General features: G+C 35.6%; 2 protein-coding genes across 2 annotated transcripts in view; both read left to right on the top strand.

The window, feature by feature from the left end:
- RPS6KA5 (ribosomal protein S6 kinase A5) overlaps nt 1-18,809 on the top strand; it is a 74,812-nt gene extending 56,003 nt beyond the window's left edge. Inside the window, exons 10-17 of the mRNA XM_051622577.1 lie at nt 1,162-1,287; nt 2,015-2,148; nt 5,265-5,358; nt 6,582-6,752; nt 10,101-10,292; nt 10,863-11,022; nt 12,017-12,180; nt 13,146-18,809. Of these exons, the coding sequence (XP_051478537.1) occupies nt 1,162-1,287; nt 2,015-2,148; nt 5,265-5,358; nt 6,582-6,752; nt 10,101-10,292; nt 10,863-11,022; nt 12,017-12,180; nt 13,146-13,385 (1,281 nt within the window). The 3' untranslated portion in view covers nt 13,386-18,809. The remainder of the gene's footprint in view (nt 1-1,161; nt 1,288-2,014; nt 2,149-5,264; nt 5,359-6,581; nt 6,753-10,100; nt 10,293-10,862; nt 11,023-12,016; nt 12,181-13,145) is intronic.
- The window catches only part of TTC7B (tetratricopeptide repeat domain 7B), a 215,422-nt gene that overhangs the window by 55,407 nt on the left and 138,465 nt on the right, over nt 1-21,550 (top strand). The gene's annotated exons all lie outside the window — the stretch shown is intronic.

Below are 21,550 nucleotides of genomic sequence, written 5' to 3'. Positions count from 1 at the left end.
TTCTAAGTTATTGGGAATTAACTATATAATGCCAAATCGCTGTTCCCAGAGCTGTTTGTTCAGCAATTGCAAAATGAGCAAGGGGGAAACAGTCCTACTGCAAGTATAAAATGCCATGTCTCTCCTTTCCCAGATGAATGTCCTATCTGCTGGACTAAAGTCAGTCTCTTCTTTAATGATTCTTCATACCCTATGAGTCTTGTCATCTTGACCCTGTCAGCCTTGGTTACCAGCTTTGACAGTAACACTGTAGTTTGCCTGTGTCCACATTATGCTCTAGTTGAGGTATTTCTTTGGTAAGTGGGAGCTAACTGCAGAGTTGAAAGTAGGTCTTTCATGTCTGGTAGGAGTGCTCTAATTAATATACTACTATATACAGATCAGTAACCAAGATTTCCTTACTATCTCCTCCATGCTATTGAAGAGTGATCTCTTCTTGACCTGCACAGTGTGGATGTCAAATGGGCAAAACTAGCTCCTCTGCAGCCTTGAGCTTAGAACCAAAACTGCAGAGGTGAACAGCAGTTCAGATTGCTTTCTCTCCTCTCCCTGCTTCTGCTTTTTTTGTTTTTTATTGGCTGGTTTTGAGTCCTTCCTTGGTGTACAAAAATATAGCATCATATTTTGGCAGTTGTTGGTTTTGTAGTGACTATAGCAAGCAGTTTATGTATGTAATATGATCTGATTCATCCTGCAGTGATAGTCACAGCTTTTCTTGTTATGATAACCAAACCGGGCACATAATTAATATGAAGCTTACTCAGTTTTGCAATTTAAAATGGTTTAATGCTTACAACATTAAAACTGTTTCATGCCTTAACTTAAAGGTGTTCAGGTAAGCTAGTTAGTTTGAAGTCTGTGCCTTTATCACTATTGCAAAACAATTGAAGCCGAGACAATTTTATAACATAATTTACCAGAATTTTTGCCATATTGTTATCTATAGGTGTGGAGAATCTTGTAAGTAATTCCAGGAAGATACTGGTACATACTGAACATATGTAGCTATCAGTGAGCCAATTATGGTTTCTGTGTAAAGTTATGAAAATTCTAATTCATTTGAAAAATTCTTCTGAAATTTCTAATGTGTTGTATGCAGTTTGATAGTTTGTGTGTAATGATTTCAAGCCATGCCCTTTTCTGATGTCTTAATTTCAATAGGGATATTCTTTCGTTGCACCTTCTATTTTGTTTAAACGCAACGCAGCTATAGTAGATCCTCTTCAGTTTTATATGGGGGATGAACGGCCTGGGACTACAACTATTGCCAGAAGTGCTATGATGAAGGTAATAATAATATCAAGAGCTGAATTAATTTAGGTAACTTGGAACTCCATATAACTTTCAAAGCAACAATCACAAGCTAGGCTACAGATTACTAAATAGTCATTGTGCATTTATCTGTTCTCTGTAATTGCTCTTCAGATGATCCAAGTTTATAATTTGCATGTGGTACTACTAAGAAGTGGTTGAAGTTTAATCTGAAAAATGAGATGATTGTCTAGTTTTCCAGAGGACTGAATTATAGTAGTAGTAGTAATTTGACTCCTGATAGCTCTTATTTAGCCAGCCATTGTAGATATTTTTGAAGCTACTTTAATTATATCAGAATTCCTTCTGTGATGTATTTGCTCAAAAGTATGTATAGCTGTGTGAAGCCTTAGAAGAAAACATGCTATTGTGATGTCTTCAAGCGACCACATAGTTTTGTGGATAAATGTATGTACAGCCATCTTTGATCCTGTTTGTCTGAATATTTTGTATCTTAAGCTATTGTAGTAGTAATGATTTATTTAGTGATTATGTTCGTTTAATGTAACATAAGTTTTACTCTTTGGTTATTCAAATGAAGTTATGTATTATATTAAATAGAAGTTAAGATATTTTACGAAAAAGAGAGCTCTTTTACATTTTAAAATGTAGATGAAAAATTCTCACAAAAGTTTACTCTTTGTCTTTGACTGTGTATACTAAAAGTATTCTGCGGAACTAAACACAGACAGTTTCCTAACAGGACTCTCCATTTTATCATCATTATGAACTGGATCTGAAAGAGAAACCATTGGGAGAAGGAAGTTTTTCCATTTGTCGAAAGTGCTTACACAAGAAAACTAGCCAAGAGTATGCAGTAAAAATAATTAGCAAAAGGTATAAATATTCTATAAGACAATAAAAATATTTTCTTTGCTTACTGTCACCCATGGATCAGAATAATGTTCGCTACATTTTTGGAAGTGGAAAAATAATTTTAAAATAATGTCCTATTTGAAGAATCTACAGAAACTTAGTAACCTTATGACCTTTAAAAGATTCTGAGAATCTTTTGAAACAAAATGTTATTCTGTTGGGGAGGACACAAGAAGAAATCTAGAGTACTTTTCTTGTTCCTAGTTATATTCTACCCTAATTTCCCCTAATTTTGCTGCTAACCAGAGTAAGGTATATGGTATAAGGCTCCTGTCTTTAGACCTAAGTGAACTGAGTGCAGGCATATGTTAGCTCCCTTTCCTAAGCAGCCCAGTAGAAAGCCTTGGACATTGCTTTTAAGAAGGATCTGTAGTGTGGGTTGCCTCAGATCTAGTTAATTGTGTGTGTGTGTACAACAAAACTGGACTGTGGAGTTGTAAGTTGCGTCTTGTTTCCTGGACATTCTGAAGAGAACAGCACAATGGAAGCAGCTGGTTTGCTTTGTATATGGGGACCATCTGGTCCTCTTCTAGAATAGATACTTTTGGCAGTTTCTGTCTGGGGAAAAAATAAATAGAAGAAATTCTTTGATGGATTTTTAGCTTCATTTTGCAGCGTTCATTAGTAAAAATGTCCCTAGTGTGTTGTAGGATGCTGGCAGGAAAGGGTTAAAGTGCAAATGTTCTGCTATCAGAATGATAGTTCATAGTGATCTCTTCTCCAAGACATTTGACTGTACCTCTGTTTTTCCAGACTCCAGAAGTAACTGTCCACTAGGCTAAAGTGTTTTATTACATGCTTTTTGGTTGGGGTAGGTTCAAGATTAAGACATGTAGATGTAGGTATCTGAGTCAGTTTTCCAAAGTCAGCTATGATTAATGGAGACCTACACAAAACTATTAGTAGAGCCTATAGAGACACAGAATTACCAGACAGTGGTAGTGGGATTAAGTAACTTCAACTTAAGCATCTATGTAGTGCCATTTTACCATCTGTTGGTGTCCTGTCTGTCCTCCATTTCCCATCAGTCTTGTGACTACTACCTTTATGTAGATGTCTTCACGGCTCATGTCTTCCAAACTTTCCTATGCTTAGGCCACTGAATCCTACTCTAGGTATGTATTTTACAGTGAACTAGTTCACCCTGTGAGATCCATTAACTAGAATTTCATTCATAATAAGACCTCAAACAGGTAGTCTGCTGTAGACAGCTACATTAGGTATTTTAAACTGGAAATCTTTGCCTTATGTCTGTATTCAAATTTTTTTCTGTGGTGTGAGCAGAGCTGCAGATCAGTATTCCCAACTCGTCTTAAGCTCATGGATTTTTTTTGTTTCTGGATAATAGTAAGCAAACTTAACTTTTCCCATAGAACTAAACTTTTAGGAACTATGTCTCTAAATTATATTGCTCATATGTACTTTTGGTCTTTCTCCTCCATCTTGGTGGATCAGGCTAAATGAAGGTAAGAAGTGGTCTGTATACAGAGATTTTCGGGTTTTTTTTAGGATTGCATGCTGTGAGCAGAGTCAGAGCATGTTTGTATAGTATTTAGAGGTAGCAGTAAACCCACACTCTGAGTTGATGGACACAAACCAACCTTGAGTAAGAAACTATTAAACTGTTAATACTGTTTTGAGGACCACACCAGTAATTCTTGTTAAAAGGAGAAATACAATAGGTTTCTAGTAACTTCTTGGCTTCAAAGTCAGACAGTCTTCCACTCCTATTCGTTGAAGGTGCCAAAAAATGAATCCTACACCTAGGCAAACCTTTTTGTGATACTATCAAGAATTCCCCTGTGGTGTTGCTTTGTTAGTAGTACTGGACCTGCCTCCATCCAACAATTTGAGGTTTTATCTGTGTGTCTGAAGGCAAATGAAATAGTTGAGTCCTGTAAACTTGTTTAGAGCCTCCCATTCATTTTTCCTGATACTGTATGTTTAAAATCTGAGTAACTACATATAGAGGGGAAATATTCAGAGAGGTCCACACACAAATTTCAAGGTTTATTTCTGAACCTTTTAAATCTGTTTCCTAGATCCACCTTCTCCTGATAGTAGTTTAGAGTAGAAAGACTATCTGGGCCGGTTTTTTTATTTCTGAAGCACCTGAAATCACTTTCAGTTTAAACATCAGCAACAGAGATGCAGGTGGAACAGCTTAGTTTGTTCATATGAAGCTGGCAGAAAAACAGAATTCTCATGCAAAAAACTCTTATCACAGTTCCAGTCCTAATTGTGGGTAGGCAGGCAAGCAATCAAAAATTAAGAAGATGTGGTGAGAGCTTCTGTGTTATTCATAAGGCCATTATCTGAAGTCAGTATAGGTTTAGACTTTCTTGGAGAGAGTTTTGTCAAAACTTTTCAGGCGTTATTTGCCCAAAATTAATCTACACGTGTATTTAGTGGAAAACAAAATGTTCTGCTCTGTCCCCATTCACATAATTTTTGTAATGTTCACCATGTTCACGTTTGTGGCTACAGATTTCAGTACTTGAAGGAGAATTGTGTAGTAATTTTTACTCTGGAGCTAGTCTTATTTCTTCCATTTCAGATTTTTACAATAGCCTGTTTAGGGGTTCATTTGTATAACACAGGTCACATATAGGTGATGTTACTCTCTTTTCCTAAGAGCTCATATTTTCCATAAAGCTTTGGAAGTACTTCTCTCTCCTGTAAGAATGGAAAAGGATTGGGACAATAATTTGAGTCTTCAAGATATAGCTTAACTAACTAATATTTGTAGGAACAGAGGTGAAGTCAAATTGCCCTGGACTAAGGGAAAGGTTTGATTTAGATAGAAACACTTGTAGAATATTTCAGCTTTTGATGTCGCAAGTTGCAGTTGCATAAAAAGCATTATTTGAATTGGGTGGGGTTTTTTTAATGTCCTAACTTGCAGGGTTATGTGGAGTGTTTTGTTCAGCTTACTGCAAATATGCTTTTAAGTGTGCTCAAGTGGTTGTAATATTAAAAAAGCTGAATTGCAAGCAATTAAGAAAATAGGTGTAATGCTTTGAATGTGCAATTTGCTCAGTACAATTGGTGCAAAAATGACTGCTCAATTTTTCCAGAATGGAAGCCAACACCCAGAGAGAAATAACAGCTCTGAAACTCTGCGAAGGACACCCAAATGTAGTGAAGTTACATGAAGTTTTTCATGATCAGGTATTTTGAACAGATTATAATCAGCACTTGCCAAACACATTGCTATGTTTCTGTAATAACTTTTAGGAGTTAATCATATTGTTACTATGGAGACAACTTTGGCTTTGGTCTAGTCAGCATAGAAGGTGAAGCAAAAGTTCTGCGTTCAAGGGAACTTGCAGTTACTCTTAACAAATCCCAAACATTTTAAAAAGAATTAAGAGTCCCGGTTCTGTCTTTGGTCTACTTTGTTAATCATCATACAATATGTTTGTGGCCTAGTTTCCGTATCTGTGATACTGAGGTACTTAATTCCCCTTGGGGTTGTCATGAATTGTAAATTAATATTTGTGAAATAATTTTGAAATCTTGCATATGAAGGTTACACATCTAACATTTTTTTCTTACATTTTAGTAACTTAATGGAGATAACCAAGTAGCTTGCTAAATTACCAAGTGTGAAACTAGAGCCTCTATTTGAGAATATACTGAGATCAGTTTATGGTTTATTTTGACACCTTAGTTGTTTTTTTCCTCAGTGTAATGCAGTATATCCACAGCATGTAATAAGCCATAATTTGATCTAATTTTGAGGTTGGCCCTAGTCTGAGCTAGGGAATTTGACCAGGTGTCCTGCAGAAGCCCCTTCCAACCTAAACTGCTCTGTGGTTCTAGTCTGATTTTGTAATGGAACATGGACTCTCTTGCCTCCCTATGTATCCCAGTCTATCCCCATCATGCTTTTTATACATGAACCAGGAGAGTGCTCATGTGGAGCACTCCTAAAGTGACCTTAGAGAATGGAAAATCTGTACTTTAATCTTAAGTTATAAGTAACATTAAATGGCTAACTCCTTATGCCTATTAATAGAAACATATCCCTGCATCAGAATAGGCTTAAACAGCAAAAATGGAGCTTTTTCCAGCTTTGTTTGTTAGCCTAAAGAGAGGCATTTTGTCTCTCTACAAAGTTATCGATTTACATGGAAGCACTGCATTTTTGTAAATAAATATGGGCGGACATGGGGAAAGGATCAACTTTCTTCAGTCTGAGTAAGATTGATGGGAAGAATGTCATCCGAGATGCCATTTGGTGCTTCTTATTGGCCTTCTGTGTTGCTGTGAGCAGCAGTGTTAACTTCTTCAAGCTTTGAGAACCTATCAGAATAGCACCTATCACCTGAATGAATGTTGGTTTGTAGTGCTTAATTTCTAACATCCCATGCTTTTCTTTATTGTTTCAGCTTCACACGTTTCTAGTAATGGAGTTGCTGAAGGGAGGAGAATTGCTGGAACGTATTCAGAAAAAGAAACATTTTAGTGAGACTGAAGCCAGTCATATTATGCGAAGACTTGTTTCAGCGGTGAGCCATATGCACGATGTAGGAGTAGTCCATAGAGATCTGAAACCTGAGGTATAGTCACATTGCTTGCTTACATATGTTTAAAGATGAAGTTATGAAATATCTGGAATGTGACATATTTCTGTTCTTCTAGCTTTTATTACAGCTTTTTACTTCTATTTTTTAATAAAATGTTACCACTTTATATGCAGACATTTTTATGTTCATAGGTAAAAGTAACTGTTGGGAAACATTTTAAATTTTGTCAGCAATTAACACTCCAACTTGTTTAAGAACATTCTTTTCCTTTTTGGGGACAGGTTTTACTAGTGGTATGTATGTATACATTGTATGAAACAGTTCACAAGCAGAGCTATATTGCTTGGGTACTTGCCTGTACTTTTCCACCTTTTGTTTGATTTTTATTCCCTCACTAGGGCTTCTTTTGGAGGTTACTGCGACACCCTTGTACTGTTGTCTGTCCCAGTTAAACACAAAATGAACCACAAATAAACCCAGCCAACTAATAAAGTTATTCAGGGAGTCTAGTAGTTTCCCCAAATAAACTACTTGTCTCATATTTTTATTGTGCTACAACGTCTTGTCTTGCAGACGATTCAGTTTGCTATAGTAAGGTTGACCACTAGCTTTATTCTGCTTCCTGCTGCAAATATTTGCTCCTTTTTCTTTGCCAACAATGGGTTTGGGCATATGTTAGTTTTCTTTAGCCCAAGAATAGCATAGATTGATGTTAGTTCATCCAGTGAAGATATTATATTGTATTGGTGGTAGCAGTCATCATGCCTCAAAAAATAGCTACTCTTATAGTATATGGAGTTTAAAATTATCCCTATTTCTACTGATGTTTCATCCTTCTGTAACATACATTCTGGTGTATTACAAGCTTACTTCTTTTATAGTAATTCCAATTCAACAGGTCTGTCTTCCAATTTAAGAGGTCTGTTAGGTGTTGATAATAAACTGTTTTTGAAAATCAGTCCAAAATGTAGATGTTTGAAAGTATGTCTGTACTGGAGTCTGTGTACTAAATCAGCCATTAAATAAAGAGAGGCTATTGTGAAAATCTAATGTGTCAGTTGAAAATGTGACTCTTGGAAAAAGTTTGAGATGTTTTGAAACAAGTCATTCTGAAAAAGACAAAATCCAGAAAACCTTTCTCTCTTCCTATTCTTGTTATTTTAGTCTTATTGCCACCTTAAGTGTAAAGGACAGATTCTGTAAAGCAGAGCTTCAGCTGCATGGTAAATTAGGCAGTCACCAGTTCTATCTCATGTTCAAGAACAGAAGTCTGGGCAGTCCATGTAATGAAGGGTTAGCAAACAGCCTGCAGAATGCGTTGCCTCCACTAAGTTGGACTTAAACAGCCTGTCTCCTTCCTGCTTGTTGTTTTGATAGTTGCTATTTTAGGTTCAGGCATGAAGTTAGTAAGGGATATGCAGGTTTCTCAATATAGATGTGGTTTGTGCACCTTTCAGTGCAAAGATATATGGGAAATTCTATTGCTTTTCTAACAATTCCAGTCAGATTTTTTTGATGTTAAACTTTGACATCTAATGCAATACTGATAAGTATATTTTTAAAAAATATGGCTGGTTTTATGTCACTGAGACTTTTTTTTTTAATTTGCATGGACTGGAAGACTCATGTGTTTAAGCAGTAGTAATTAGGTTGCATATATTGCTCTGCAAAATAGAGGAAGAGTATTGGATAGAAGATAAGTGAATTCATAGAAATAAAGAATTAATGTAGCATATTTGGAGCCTCTCAGTAAAAGAGTCAAGGACTGTTTCAGTGAAGTGATCCTTAATCTGTAAACTGGATTATAAAGAAGTGAGAAAAAACATACCAAGGCAGAAATAACTTGTGCGTATATATATAAAATATATGTGGAATATAGCTTTTACTGTGGGGTTTTGTGAAACATGCTTTATCTACCTAATCAACACAGTAGTCTGAACCCAACTTGGGACACTTGGATTCTACCTTTCTTTGTGTACATAGCCAGCTTCATTTTTGTCTTAAGAGGTATTTTTAAGGCAACATTATTGCAGCTCTTTTTTTTACTTGTTGGCTGTATAACATCACTTTAGAAAAAAAACAATTGTATTAATCACCTATCCTCATTGTATTAATATTTGTTCTGAAGTTAAACTTCCTTCAGATCTATTTTGCACAACATTTTAAAATGGAAAACTGACTTTACTGATTGTGCATTAAGCTATAGCAGCAGTACTGTTTTGTAGCAGCTGTTCGCATTTATCCTTAAGGTATGCTCTCATGTTCTCCTTATTGATCTGTTTCCACTCCTCCTTTGTATTTCTCCCTCCTTTTAATTGAGTTTGAAATTAATTACTTTGTGACACATAAGTGAATTACTCAAAGTTAAATAGAGCTATGGGCTTTCTAATAGTAAGACTTTTTCTACCATTCCATAGATTAAACAGCAAAGGCAACAGCAAAATTTTCTTCTCCTGTCTTACAGAAGTTCAAGGGAGTAGAAGTAATTTAAAATTCATCTTGGCTTCAGCCGGTTCTAAGATTTAGCTTCATTCTTGTATCTTCATGAATGTATTTACTCAGGGAAAAGAAGAAGAGAAGGTCTTAAATCTTCTTCTGAACTGGTAACAGCTTGTCTGTGTTTAAGTCTGAGATGCCACCATTAAACTGTAAAGCTGGAACTCTCAGAGACTACCAGATCAAAGTTTCTTTTTCTTGGTGTAAGGAGTAGGCCATTAGTTTGGGCAGCTATGTGAACTTAAATGCTTGAATGCCGTTGGACCGAGGTCCCTTCCAGGAAGCCTATCTGCTGACTTTGAATTCCACGCCAGACAGCATTCGACCCGGCGACTGAGCTATTGGTGCTCTTTCCAGTCCACCATCCTTCACTTTCAAGTTCTTTTGCATTACTGTGCTCATGGCATTATAGCTTCAGTGTGTTACCAGTTGAGGACTATTCAGACACAAGGCAAGACATACGACAAAGAGTTCCACACACAAGAAAGCTGTCATTTGCAACATGCCAGAAAGAAGTCAAAGCTTAAAAAACTTAATTTGGTTTGGGTGATTCTCCGTTTATCTTGATCTATTTGCTTTTTTCTTGTCAGTGATCCCCAGATTACTTTCCCTGCTGTTCTCTGCTAAGTACCTGTTTTCTTTAGTAATCTCAGACAGAACTATCTTGACTTACAGATATACAGGAGGCAGATAAACACATCATGCTTTCTCTCATCTCTGAGTACAGTTTTTTCTGCTTTTCCATTCCTAGTGTCTCCCAGTTCCCTTTTCTCTAGATAATGGGAAGTTTTTTGTAGTGGTAAATCTAGAAAAAACTCAACACTATTGAGTATTCTAACCAATTTTCTACACAGTACTGGCATTGATTTTGTCTTTGTTTTTCAGAATTTGTTGTTTACAGATGAAACTGATAATTCAGAAATAAAAATAATTGATTTTGGCTTTGCTCGTTTAAAACCACCTGATAATCAGCCTCTTAAGACTCCATGTTTTACTCTTCATTATGCTGCTCCAGAGCTCTTGAATCACAATGGTTATGATGAATCTTGTGACCTGTGGAGTTTGGGGGTCATTTTGGTGAGTGACTGAAGTTTTTAATTGGATCTTCATTGTATGTATTTACTTTTTGTTAAAATGCAAAGGACTTGGCACAATTTCAGATTTGAGTTGGGTAGATGCTGAGTTGAGGTGAAGTGAAAATACTGCTGCACAAACAATAGGTTCTAAAGAGAGGTGTCTTCAAGGGATGGAGAATTTTTTTTCCCTAAGCAGTAAATGAAGTTCAGCGTTTCTGGAAATGGATAAAATACTTGTCTCATTCATAAAAAGAGATGTTGTTAGGACGTTTCACAGTCATCCACAATATCTTCCTACAGTTTCAATTAAGAGAAAGAATCTGATTTGCAAAGAGTGATTGATTTACAAAAAAAAATAATCTCAATAGATATTAACTGGGTAGAAGTATTGTGTCTTGCCTATAGTTTCCTGAAACAGGTGAATCTTTTTTCTAACAAGGACCCCAGAGCAATTATTTCATATTTAAAATTTTCTATAGCTTTAAAGTTCTGCTAGTCAGTTTCACTCTATATCATTGGCTTGCCAATAAATATACTGTGTTTGTTAATATTACCTTTGTTCTCATGACAGTATACAATGCTATCAGGACAGGTGCCATTTCAGTCTCAAGACAAAAGTTTGACATGTACCAGTGCATTGGAAATTATGAAGAAAATTAAAAAGGGGGAGTTTTCCTTTGAAGGAGAAGCTTGGAAAAATGTTTCTGAAGAGGCTAAAGAGTTAATTCAAGGTATGTATTAATAAATATTTCATGTACCTAATTTTTTATCTCAAAATCTAAAATTTAGAGAACTGTACACTACCTGGATTCTGTGATCAGCATCAGAGTGCCTAACATGATAGAGTACTAGTCACAGCTTGAGCTGTGTACTGACCCCTCATACAATGTATGGGTAAAGGTGAACACAGCAGGATGACCTTACATACAAATTGTTCTTATGCCGAGCAGAGAGCTGTCTAATGTATTGAGATGCTGGTAGATTAGCAGGGTTAGAAGTAACTGAAGAGCTTCAGAAAAAGTCAGTTCACTCTTTAAAACATACTTAGAAGCAGAGTTTTTATTTTACCTTATTTTTACTTGTATTAAAACACCAGGTCATGAGATAAATGTTTTAAAAGTTGAGCTTTGCAGAAAATTAATGTATTACTATAATCCTTTCTTCAAGCTGTTTTTGAATGCATCTATCAAGACTGCTGTATTTCTGAGCTGGTTTATTCACCTTTGCCATGCTTTGATTCCCCTTCAGCTTTTCAGCATCTAATTGTGTTTTTAGCATAAGATAGACACCAGTACTAATTCTGCTGAAAGGGAGTTCTAGATTTCTGTAGAAGCAGGCTGTAGGGAATTTTTTTTGCCAAAAATAAGGCATCTCCAGATTCAGACTTGAGTCGATCGTGCAGATAATCTGAGGCTTACTCTCTAGAACCTAGACAGGTTTTAAGTGGAAAAAATCATTTGGTAGTTCTGAGTTCCTGTAAAAAGAGATATAAGTTGTCAAAAGAGTTAAATAGCAATTTCTTGTATCTTATGATTCTGCTGGGAAAGATGATCGTGTAACATAGCATGACCCTTATCTAGGACAAGTACTGGCATACCTAGGATATATATTGTCATGACTGACTTATCAAAGCAACACATGGGATTTTCTTAAGATTAATTGCATTTTCTATTACAAGAAGATAAATATCTCACAGTTGAAGAGAATGTAATATATTTCTATTAGGACTTCTAACAGTGGATCCAAACAAAAGAATTAAGATGTCCAGCCTGCGATACAATGAATGGCTTCAGGATGGCAGCCAGCTGTCATCCAACCCTCTGATGACTCCTGATAACTTAGGCTCCTCAGGAGCTTCGGTGCATACCTATGTCAAAGCCACTTTTCATGTAAGTTCCAAGAAATCTTATGTGCTAGATTTTATAATGTGTTAATCTAGGTTTTTGGATATTTTTTCTTAATTAAAAAATGTATTTGTCCTTATAATTCAGTGATTGCATATAGCTACAATTTTCCCTCCATACCTAACATCTGTGATTGAGTGAGAACATGAACGATAAGACAAGAATAAATTTCTTGAAAACACGTATATTAGTGGCATTTTGGGTACTAAGAGACAGTTGATGAAAAGCTATTATAAATATTATATTTCTTAGAGAAGTCTATTAGAAGGTCTTCAAACATTTTTTAAAAAAGAGAAGAAACTTCCTGTTTAACTGAAATAACCATTTGACTTCTTGTCCTTACGGTTTCAAAAGAAAGGTAACATTTCTGAAACATCTAGTTCATGCTTTACACATGGATACTTTTTGTAATGGACTTCCTTGTCTACCATTGCATGTTAACTAAAAACATTTGAACTGCAACACTATTATCAAACAGTTGAGTTATAGTGTTGTTTCTATTATTTCTTCTACAGAGAATAAACTGAAATAGAGTGGATGTGTTCTGAAATACTTGTAGATGTATATTACTAAGAAGAGAAAAATAAGGAATTCATTACATGGAGAGGTTCCAGTGCAACATAATTTGGGCTGAAAAAAACCCTGTATTTTAACTCAGTCTATTTTCAGAAAATATAGTCTTAAATAGGTCTTGGGCTTAATAAAAAACACTTCTAAATTAAAAAGAACAAGAAGGGGAAGTTGCCAATTAATAATGTTATGCATTGGCTCTGAAATACACATAAAAGCTAGTAAAGTTATTGTTAGAGCTGCAATAAGAATCAGTAGGGATCTGTCAAGAGATTACAGTTTATCTTATGGTTTACCACAGAACATTCATAATAAGGTACAAGATATAAAATGTCTTAAACCTCTTGAAAAGCTTGGAATTACCTTTTATTTTTAAACAGGCCTTTAACAAGTACAAAAGGGAAGGATTTTGTCTCCAGAATGTTGACAAGGCACCTCTTGCAAAGAGAAGGAAAATGAAAAAAACAAGTACAAGCACAGAGACACGTAGCAGCTCCAGTGAAAGTTCACATTCTTCTTCCTCTCATTCTCATGGTAAAACTACACCTACAAAGACACTGCAGCCAACAAACCCTACAGACAGCAATAACCCAGAAACCATCTTCCAGTTCTCTGACTGAATAGCAGAGAATATCCTGTTGAAGATTTAAATGGTTATAAACTTGGTCATACCTATATTGTCTTCTCCCATCCTTCCTCTCTGTGGCTTACAGGCTACAGGAATATGTCTGTTGCTTTAAAAATGTATTTCAGTCATACCTTTTTAGCTTTGTATTTCAATACATTTCTTTTTAGCATTACGTTTTGCATCACTGGATATGGTATAATGCTATTATACAACCAACATTGTATTCTCTTAGGGCTAAATTACTAGTGTGCAGTTAAGCTCAAGGTAAGGAGCTATGCTGCTCGTGGTACAGCTTGGAGGAAGACTATTTCTCAGTGTCAGAATCTTCCTCCCAGTTTCTTCCCCACTGTTCAGAGAAAGAAAAACTCTGTAACACATAGAACTCTTGGATAGTCTGCTTTTTACCCAGCTGTGTGAAGACTGTCATAGAATTTGATTCTTCATACATGTAAGGTATCGTTGGTACCATGCACCAAAGCAGTGTTGTACTTCAAGGCCTTTTAAATTTGTGCTTACATCCTATCCCATTTATTTGAATTTTAAGAGTAAAATTAAGTTTCATGGAACTCTTATGTTGTTTTAGAAAGTAACTCCATATTTCTTGTTCTAAAAACTGGGAAAATAAGTCTTAGTTGGTTTTTTTTATTTATTTACTTCCTTAAAAAACCATCTAGGTTGAAATACGTCTGATAAGGTGAGGTGTCTAGAACTGTGATAACATAATTTTTATTTCTACTTTTTAGAGTTTCTAACTTTTAAAATATTTTGCAGATTCTAAAATGTAATGCTATGAGAGAAGGTGAAATTTCATACTGAATGCTTTGGAAAATGGTCACGTTAAAATACCTATTTCAATAATTATAATTTATATTTTCTTTTTTTATTTACACAATAACTTAAAATACTAAGATTTTTTTTGTGATGCAAAAACTCCAGATTCAACATTTGTTATTCTAGGGTCCATACAAAGTGTATACCACATTATTTGAATTTTGCATTGTGCAAATATGGCAGTTTAATAGTGACTGTAAAATATTAGAATATATGCTTTCTTTTTTGCACTTTATAACATCAAAAGGAGATGTTTTATAATAAAGTGCACTCTGGTCTCCCTTTCTACAAGGTGCTGAGCACTGTTTTACTGGATTGAATGACCTGAAATCCACCATATTTGGTGGTTGTGGTCATTGTGAAGGAGAATTCTGTACTTTGCAGGAGTGAATCCCTGTATTACCCACTGTTTTCATTCCTTACTTTAAACTGCAAAGCTCTTTCTATCTTGCTTTTACATTGTATATAACAAATACTAGACCTGGGCACCTTGTGTAGTGTAGATGTTAACAACTTATGCACTGGGAATACTAAAGGGAAATTATATTGAACACTGTGCTTCACAACTTGTTCACTGTGGTGTTCTACAGTGAAGTATTTCCTACTGTGATAGTATAGTATGTACATAACTGTTTGGAATCATAAATGTGACTTACAGAAACATCAGCATAAACTTTTAAATCAGCATATTTTATAATAAATTTATGGAGAGCTCTTTTATTGCTCGTATTCTCAATGACTAGGGGTAACTTAAGTGCTAAAAATGACTCCAGTTTTGCAAATGCTTACATGTGTAAGTTTCCACTGAAGTCGCAGACACTCCTTGTGTAAAGTTAATCATATGCCTAAACTTGTGTAATGGAAGACTAGTTGATGAGGGGACTTTGTTAACTGCTTGCTCTATTTTAAGGTAACCTTAATCCAAACCCTATGCAAAAAAGGTTATAAGACTTGTTTTTATCAGTGGTTTTATTTATAGAATTTTATCAGATATCAGTATTGAGAAATACAATACATCCATGTTTACAGGGATCGTGTGTATCAAAACAAGGCTTTGAAGCCCAACATGTTTGTTCTGTGTTTCTTTAGTATTAAGAATGGCATTCTGAGGTTTTGGAATTGCTCATGTGAAATAGTTTACTGCTTTCTTGATGTGAATGTCAACAGTAATTGCAGCATTAATTTCAGGTTGATGTGAATATTGAGATTTGCACTGTTTATGTAGAAGTAGTATATTTAAAGATCAGTATATGTGCTAATAACACAACCAATTTTAAGTGGCCGATGTTAAAATATTGAAAAATAATTGTCAATGTAATATATTCAGGCTTGCTTTCTGAATGCTCTCTTTGGAAGTAATCTCAATAGTGAACATGGCTCATTTGTAAAAGAATACTTTCCCTCTCCCCAATAAACTTGCTGTAAATACAACAAACAATCCACCATTAATACTTGTTATGCAGACAATACAAGTAAATTGGGAGGTTGGAGAAGTGATTGCTTGCAAAGTTTGCACTTTGAGGAGTTCTTGGAATTTGTTGTCTTTGGGATGAAGACAACAACAAAAAACATTTTTCCATTTGATTTCATTTAAGTGTAAGAAACTTTAGGATACCAGGTGGATTTGGAATACGGTGATCCAGCTGGTCCCAACTTCTTAAAGTTGGGAACCCAGTACATTTCTGTGTTGGGAAGTTTAAACTACTGCTTGACAAACTGATGAAACAAGAAAAAAGAATTGGTAGAGTTTATTTCACACAGGTTTTGAGAGAATCTTTTGAGACTAAAATTATTAGAATACATCACTTGTATCAAAGACAACTTTTCTGGATTAGTATTTCTGTGTCCTGTTTGTGCTCTAACTGTGGTTATTAAATAAAAATGTAAAAACAGGGTATCTCCTTTTGGCAGGGTACATTTAGGTGTCACCTTGCATTTGCTTTGAACCAGTTACCTGCCATAGCTGAAATGTTTATCACCTGTGACTTTCTGCTGCCTTCAGGTAACAGAATTCTTGACAAGGTGTGGTTGACATTAAGCTGTCTTGAGTTTTTAGAGTAGCGTCTTCATGTGAACAACTTCTGATGTTCATTTACATTGGTAACACTGAGTTGCAAACTGGGCAGCTCACGAACAGGTTCACTTCTTGTCCCTGCAGGAGACCAGTTACTCTTGGCAGATTGATGTTGTCTCAGCTTACTCTGTTGCCTAGCCTGGCACTCTAGGTCATACAAAGACCGGGAGCCAAATTTTTCATACCCTAACCACTGTTTCAAATCTGAGGTGTACAAGCCAATCTTAGTTACTATTATAAATATTTTATATTGCCTTGGTAAAGAGGTAAATTATGGTTATACTTGGATTAAGTTTCCTTCAAGTGCTGCTTATGCGTCAAGAAACTTTAATGTGTAATAGTGATATCTCTCTACTGCCAGAAATGTAATGCAGTCAGCAATATTGTGGGCAGATTTGTTGGAAAAATCAAATTTCTTATCAGTAAAGATTTAAATAACTAGTGTCGTTACTAATCTTTAAAGTACTTAGTATTCTGTAACGCTATTTCTTTGTAATACTTTTGAGAACAATATTAGTAATTAAGTTGTAATTCTGCAAAAAAGATTTAGAGGAGTGAAAAGGAAGTAACATGACTTACTGTTCCTCTGGCTTAGTGAAATTTTTTCATGTATATAAATGGAAAAGCAGCTGAACTATTAACAGAACGTTCAGAGCATTTAGCATATGTATTGTTTACTGCTATTAAAAATTGTTGTTAAAATGCTTTACTAAACAGTTTTGGAGGGGTAACAGAAGTACAGCATTGAATCAGAATGGCTTGAGGCTTCAAGTTGACATTGCTAATATATGGGTTTCCTTAGCCCATTTCCATGGCTATTTTTCTGAATAAGGTAAAGATACCTGCACAGCCATGGTCCCTGGTGCTTATCGAGGAACAGAATTAATTCTTGGCAGAAAATATTCACAGAACAATGATGTATGTCTATTTGTTGTGATCAAGTGTTGCACAAGTGTCTTAAATTTCTAATATGTGCATGTATTATGTGCATGTATGTAGATACATGCTGTATTGCACCTCTAGGCCTCAGTTTAAAGTAATATGCCTTGCTTAAGAAATGAGTTCTCGACTCACAGATTCAGAGGACCAGACAAGGGGGCTGCCACAGAAGGGGAGGAAGGTTGTGTGACGTCAGAGATACGAGGCTTCTGGGGAGATGTTTTCAGGGGTAAATATCTGTTATCTCCACGTGTGTATAATATTCACTGACACTGAACTGCAGGCTTTCTTGCCAGTTATCCAGAGTAAACACATTTCCTAACTCTGCAGGTCTGTGAGAACGTATTCGTATGTCCAGACACGTGTATCTTTGTATGACATTTTAGTCTTCAGTTGGAATTCTCTGTTGTTTCTCAAGTCATATTCCAGGTGTTTTTAGTATATATGACAGTGACGATTTTTACATTGCAAAACATGACACTGCCTTCCTTCAGTCGACACGGTTGACTAAATATTCTGGATTGAGAGAATAGGAAATAACATGGCTGTTTCTGCTGTGAAGAGATAAAAGTGGTTTGATCCTTGTCTACCTGTGAAAAGCACTTCTCAGTTTGATCCTTTGACCCACAAGACACTGGATTCTATACAAAAAAAAGTATTTCAGAGCCATTGGCCAACTTTCGCCTGCCATCCTGCATTTTTATATGTCGCTTATTCAACAGATACTGGATGTTCAGAACACCTGTGTGGAAATGAAAACTTAGGATGATGCCTGTAGTCTGCAGCAGTAAATAAAGTGATACTTTGAATTCCATAGACCAGTTGGAGCAGTCTCGTTTGTTGTAGAGAGAGAAATGTAAGTCACCTGCTGTGGGAAACTGTTCTCTTCTTCCCCACATGAGTCTAAACATAATGTGAATTTGAAGAAAACCAGTATATTTTGACAGCCTTTATGTTCTGTGTGATGGAAAGGGCAGTCTGCAAGTGTCTGAGGATGAATAGTAAGTATGTAGGTACATGAGATGGTATGGGCTTGTCTAACAACCCATGGTCACTCACAGGGCTGTTACTGATCCTTTCTTCTGGCTGTATGTTCTACCCTTTTCTTGATTCTGGTGTTTTTTTCACCTCTCAGCCAGCAGAGATGGGGGGAGGGGTGGGGAAATAAGTGTTCTATTAGCTTAGTTAATGCATTTTGGTTAACACTGGATTGATTTCATAATTAGTCCAAATTAAAAGTAGTAACAAAGCATTGCAAAACCGAATATGATATAATGCTATGATCTTTGAAAATTAGTATTTTATTCAGAGTTAGAAAGGAATACATACTATTCACTCATAAAATCACTAAAAAATTGCAACAAATCTGACTGTAAACACAAAATTAAAAAGTCTGTTAACTTCTGTTGAAATACCAACAATAAAGCAGAGAAAAACAGAACTCTTGAATTGCTCTGGAACTGCTCAAAAACCTATGACAGATGAAACTGCAAATTGATTGCAAGCTTGCTGCATTTTTATTTATACAAAGATAGTGTTATTTTGTCAATAAATCAAGCCTCAAATCTTAAACTTGGCATTCCTTTATGTTCATCTGATTTTCCTTGGGTTTTCTTGTTTGTTCATTGTTTTTTTAAAAAATATGTAACTGGTTTAGTGTAATTGTGAACAAAGGGTTATTTTCGTAAGTAAGGAGAAATCTAAAGACTTAGGCTAAGGCCTTGTGAATAACCAAAAGTTGTCTGCTGGGAAAGCTAATCCCTGTCTTTAGCTAGTTTAGTTAAAAATACACCTCTGTGTTACTGATTTTTGCTGATATAACTACATCTACCCATGTACATTTTACATCAGTTATGGGTGTGACTTAGTGTGACACATTCAGCTATGCTGAAAAAGTTTTCAAGTGTAAACTAGTCTTTGGAATTATAGCAAAGTGAGAAGAAAGGGAGGGAAGTTGTATCTAAAGATGATAATACAAAAAGAGGACAATGCTCAAGGCTTGTTTCCAGGTTACACTGACAGAGGTGACTAGGTGATGGTATCATCGTACTGTGTGAAGGAGCTTAATCATTAATAACAGAATGTATCCTATTTTTCCTTTTCAATCAATATACAATGGAGAAGAGAAACCAAATTCACAAAAGCAGCAAGTACCTCAAAGCTTTTCTCAGATGTCTCCTTAATGACTTCTCATCCTTTAAATGTGTAGCTCAGCTGTACATAATCATTACACTGTGGAAACTATGCCTACTTGAGGGAACAGGATTCTGCCTACTGTCTGGTGATACATTGTACAGTGATTTTACAAGTTACAACTGGGGGTGCTGTATCTCTACTGCGTTGAAGTTCAAATGTTAATATGTATCACCATGTCAGTCCATCTGTATGCAGCCCTGGCAGGTCACTTAGTTCAATTTTAAAGCTGTCAGATTTAAAGGAAAACCTGAGGTCTGCTTTAACACCAAAGTGAGAACAGGCCTTTAATCTTAACCTACATCTGAATTGCAAAAATGAATAAAAGCTTGGCATTGGCTTTCAATTTCAACAGTCTTATCAAGATGCTAGTGCAGAAAATTTTGATGCTTGTAGATGTCTTTACTGTACTGATCTTTCTCAGAAATGTGCAAGATTATTTCCTGTCAGAAAAAAACTATCTTCTGCTAGAGTCCCAGTAGAAGTGATTATCTGTAATTTCTACCTTTACCCATGAAGCTGTAAAGGTAAGAAATGAATTGGTGACAGATTCTGACAGCTAGTTATAAAGGAGCAGGCTGTGTTAATTTGCAGCAAGTGGAACAGGGCGTTCTATTTCTTATGTCAGTGTGGGCAGGGAGGGGGAAAAGGGAAAGAATGGGAAGAAGGAATGCCGAGTGCTTTTCCTCACTGTAACATACAGGACATTTTGGTCGCACACTGTTGCTTTTAAAAATGCCATGATACCCACATTTAGCTTAAAATACTTAAGGAAAAAAGCAGATTCAGCTGTCAACTATTTTTTCTTGAAGGGAAATGGTTCCATCTTCAAATGATAAAAACAGCAACATGGGCTTTGATTTCTTTAACTCACTATATGCTAGTTGTCAATAGATCACAGGAAAGTTTTCTTTCTGACGAGCAGGCATTTCTCTAAAATTCTTAGTCACATCCATAAAGTGCAAATCGTTGTGGCAAGATCACAATAAAAACTAGATATATATTAATGTGTTATTTTACCCAGTATCAGGATATTCAGAAAATGCGTAAGGACAGGCTTCTGATTTTGGACATGGAAAAGCACTGGAAAAGGATCATGTTGTGAATGCAGTAGTGGAAGAAGTACAAGTAAACTGGATGGTGGCATTTTGCACAACTTTTATGACAGTAGGAGAGAAATAACCTGAACAAGTCACTAAGACGGACTGATAGTATTTGAGCTGATCTGATCTCCAGCACTTTCAGGAGTTTGTTTTTGGATGAGAACATGCCTGTATGTTTAAGTCCTATGGTGTAATGCTATTGGTAGACCTAAAGAATCCCCCATTCTTCTAGTGTACATTTGGGTTAAGTAGATTATGCAGGTTTTATATATGTGGGTTTTTAAATTATTATTTAATTTTACTCCCCATATTGTATACTTAGTTTGATTCCTTTTCTGAGGGTTTTTTTTTTTTGTTAACCCTTGTATCTCTGATTTCTCTAGTCTTTCCTCTTGTCCTGAAAGGCAATGGGTGGATTTTTCTACCCAAAAAAGAACCGTGGAGTTTAATGTTCAATACATAAATTGAATAAAAATATGAATGAAAGCTTTGCAAAAACTGAAGAAGTGTAGAAATAACTATCTTAAAATACACTGGTCAATGAATAGGTATTTTACTCTTCAGACAACTTATATTTGATAAATGGAATGAATAGTTTTAGAAGTACAAAAATAACAGTTTTTAAAATGCAAAAAAAAAAAGTTTGTAGGGTTTTTTTGTGTGTTTGTTTTTGAGAATGATTGCAAACTCAAAGTTACAAACTCAAATAGTGCTTTCAAATTTGGATCTAAACATACTCTGAACAGCAAGGAGTCAGATCTGGCTGGCTGATTTATGCTTTGAAGTAGGGTTAGGTGAGAAGCATGTAGGACAAATCTACTTCATCTTGAAGATGTGAAACCATAGATTTTCAAGAACTTGTACTTAAAGCAGGAGCTCAAAGAGGCTGAAGCTGGCACTTCCCAGAAACTTGGCTCATGAATCATCGTTGTGAAGACAGAAAAAGCCCGCAGGATGATAGTTCACATCTGTCCCTAACCAACTGTAGTCACAGTAACATTATTGCTTTCTACTTAA

The sequence above is a fragment of the Apus apus genome, chromosome 5 (genome assembly GCF_020740795.1).
Source record: "Apus apus isolate bApuApu2 chromosome 5, bApuApu2.pri.cur, whole genome shotgun sequence".
NCBI classification, from domain to species: Eukaryota; Metazoa; Chordata; class Aves; order Apodiformes; family Apodidae; genus Apus; species Apus apus.
This window is presented reverse-complemented; position numbering and strand designations above follow the sequence as displayed.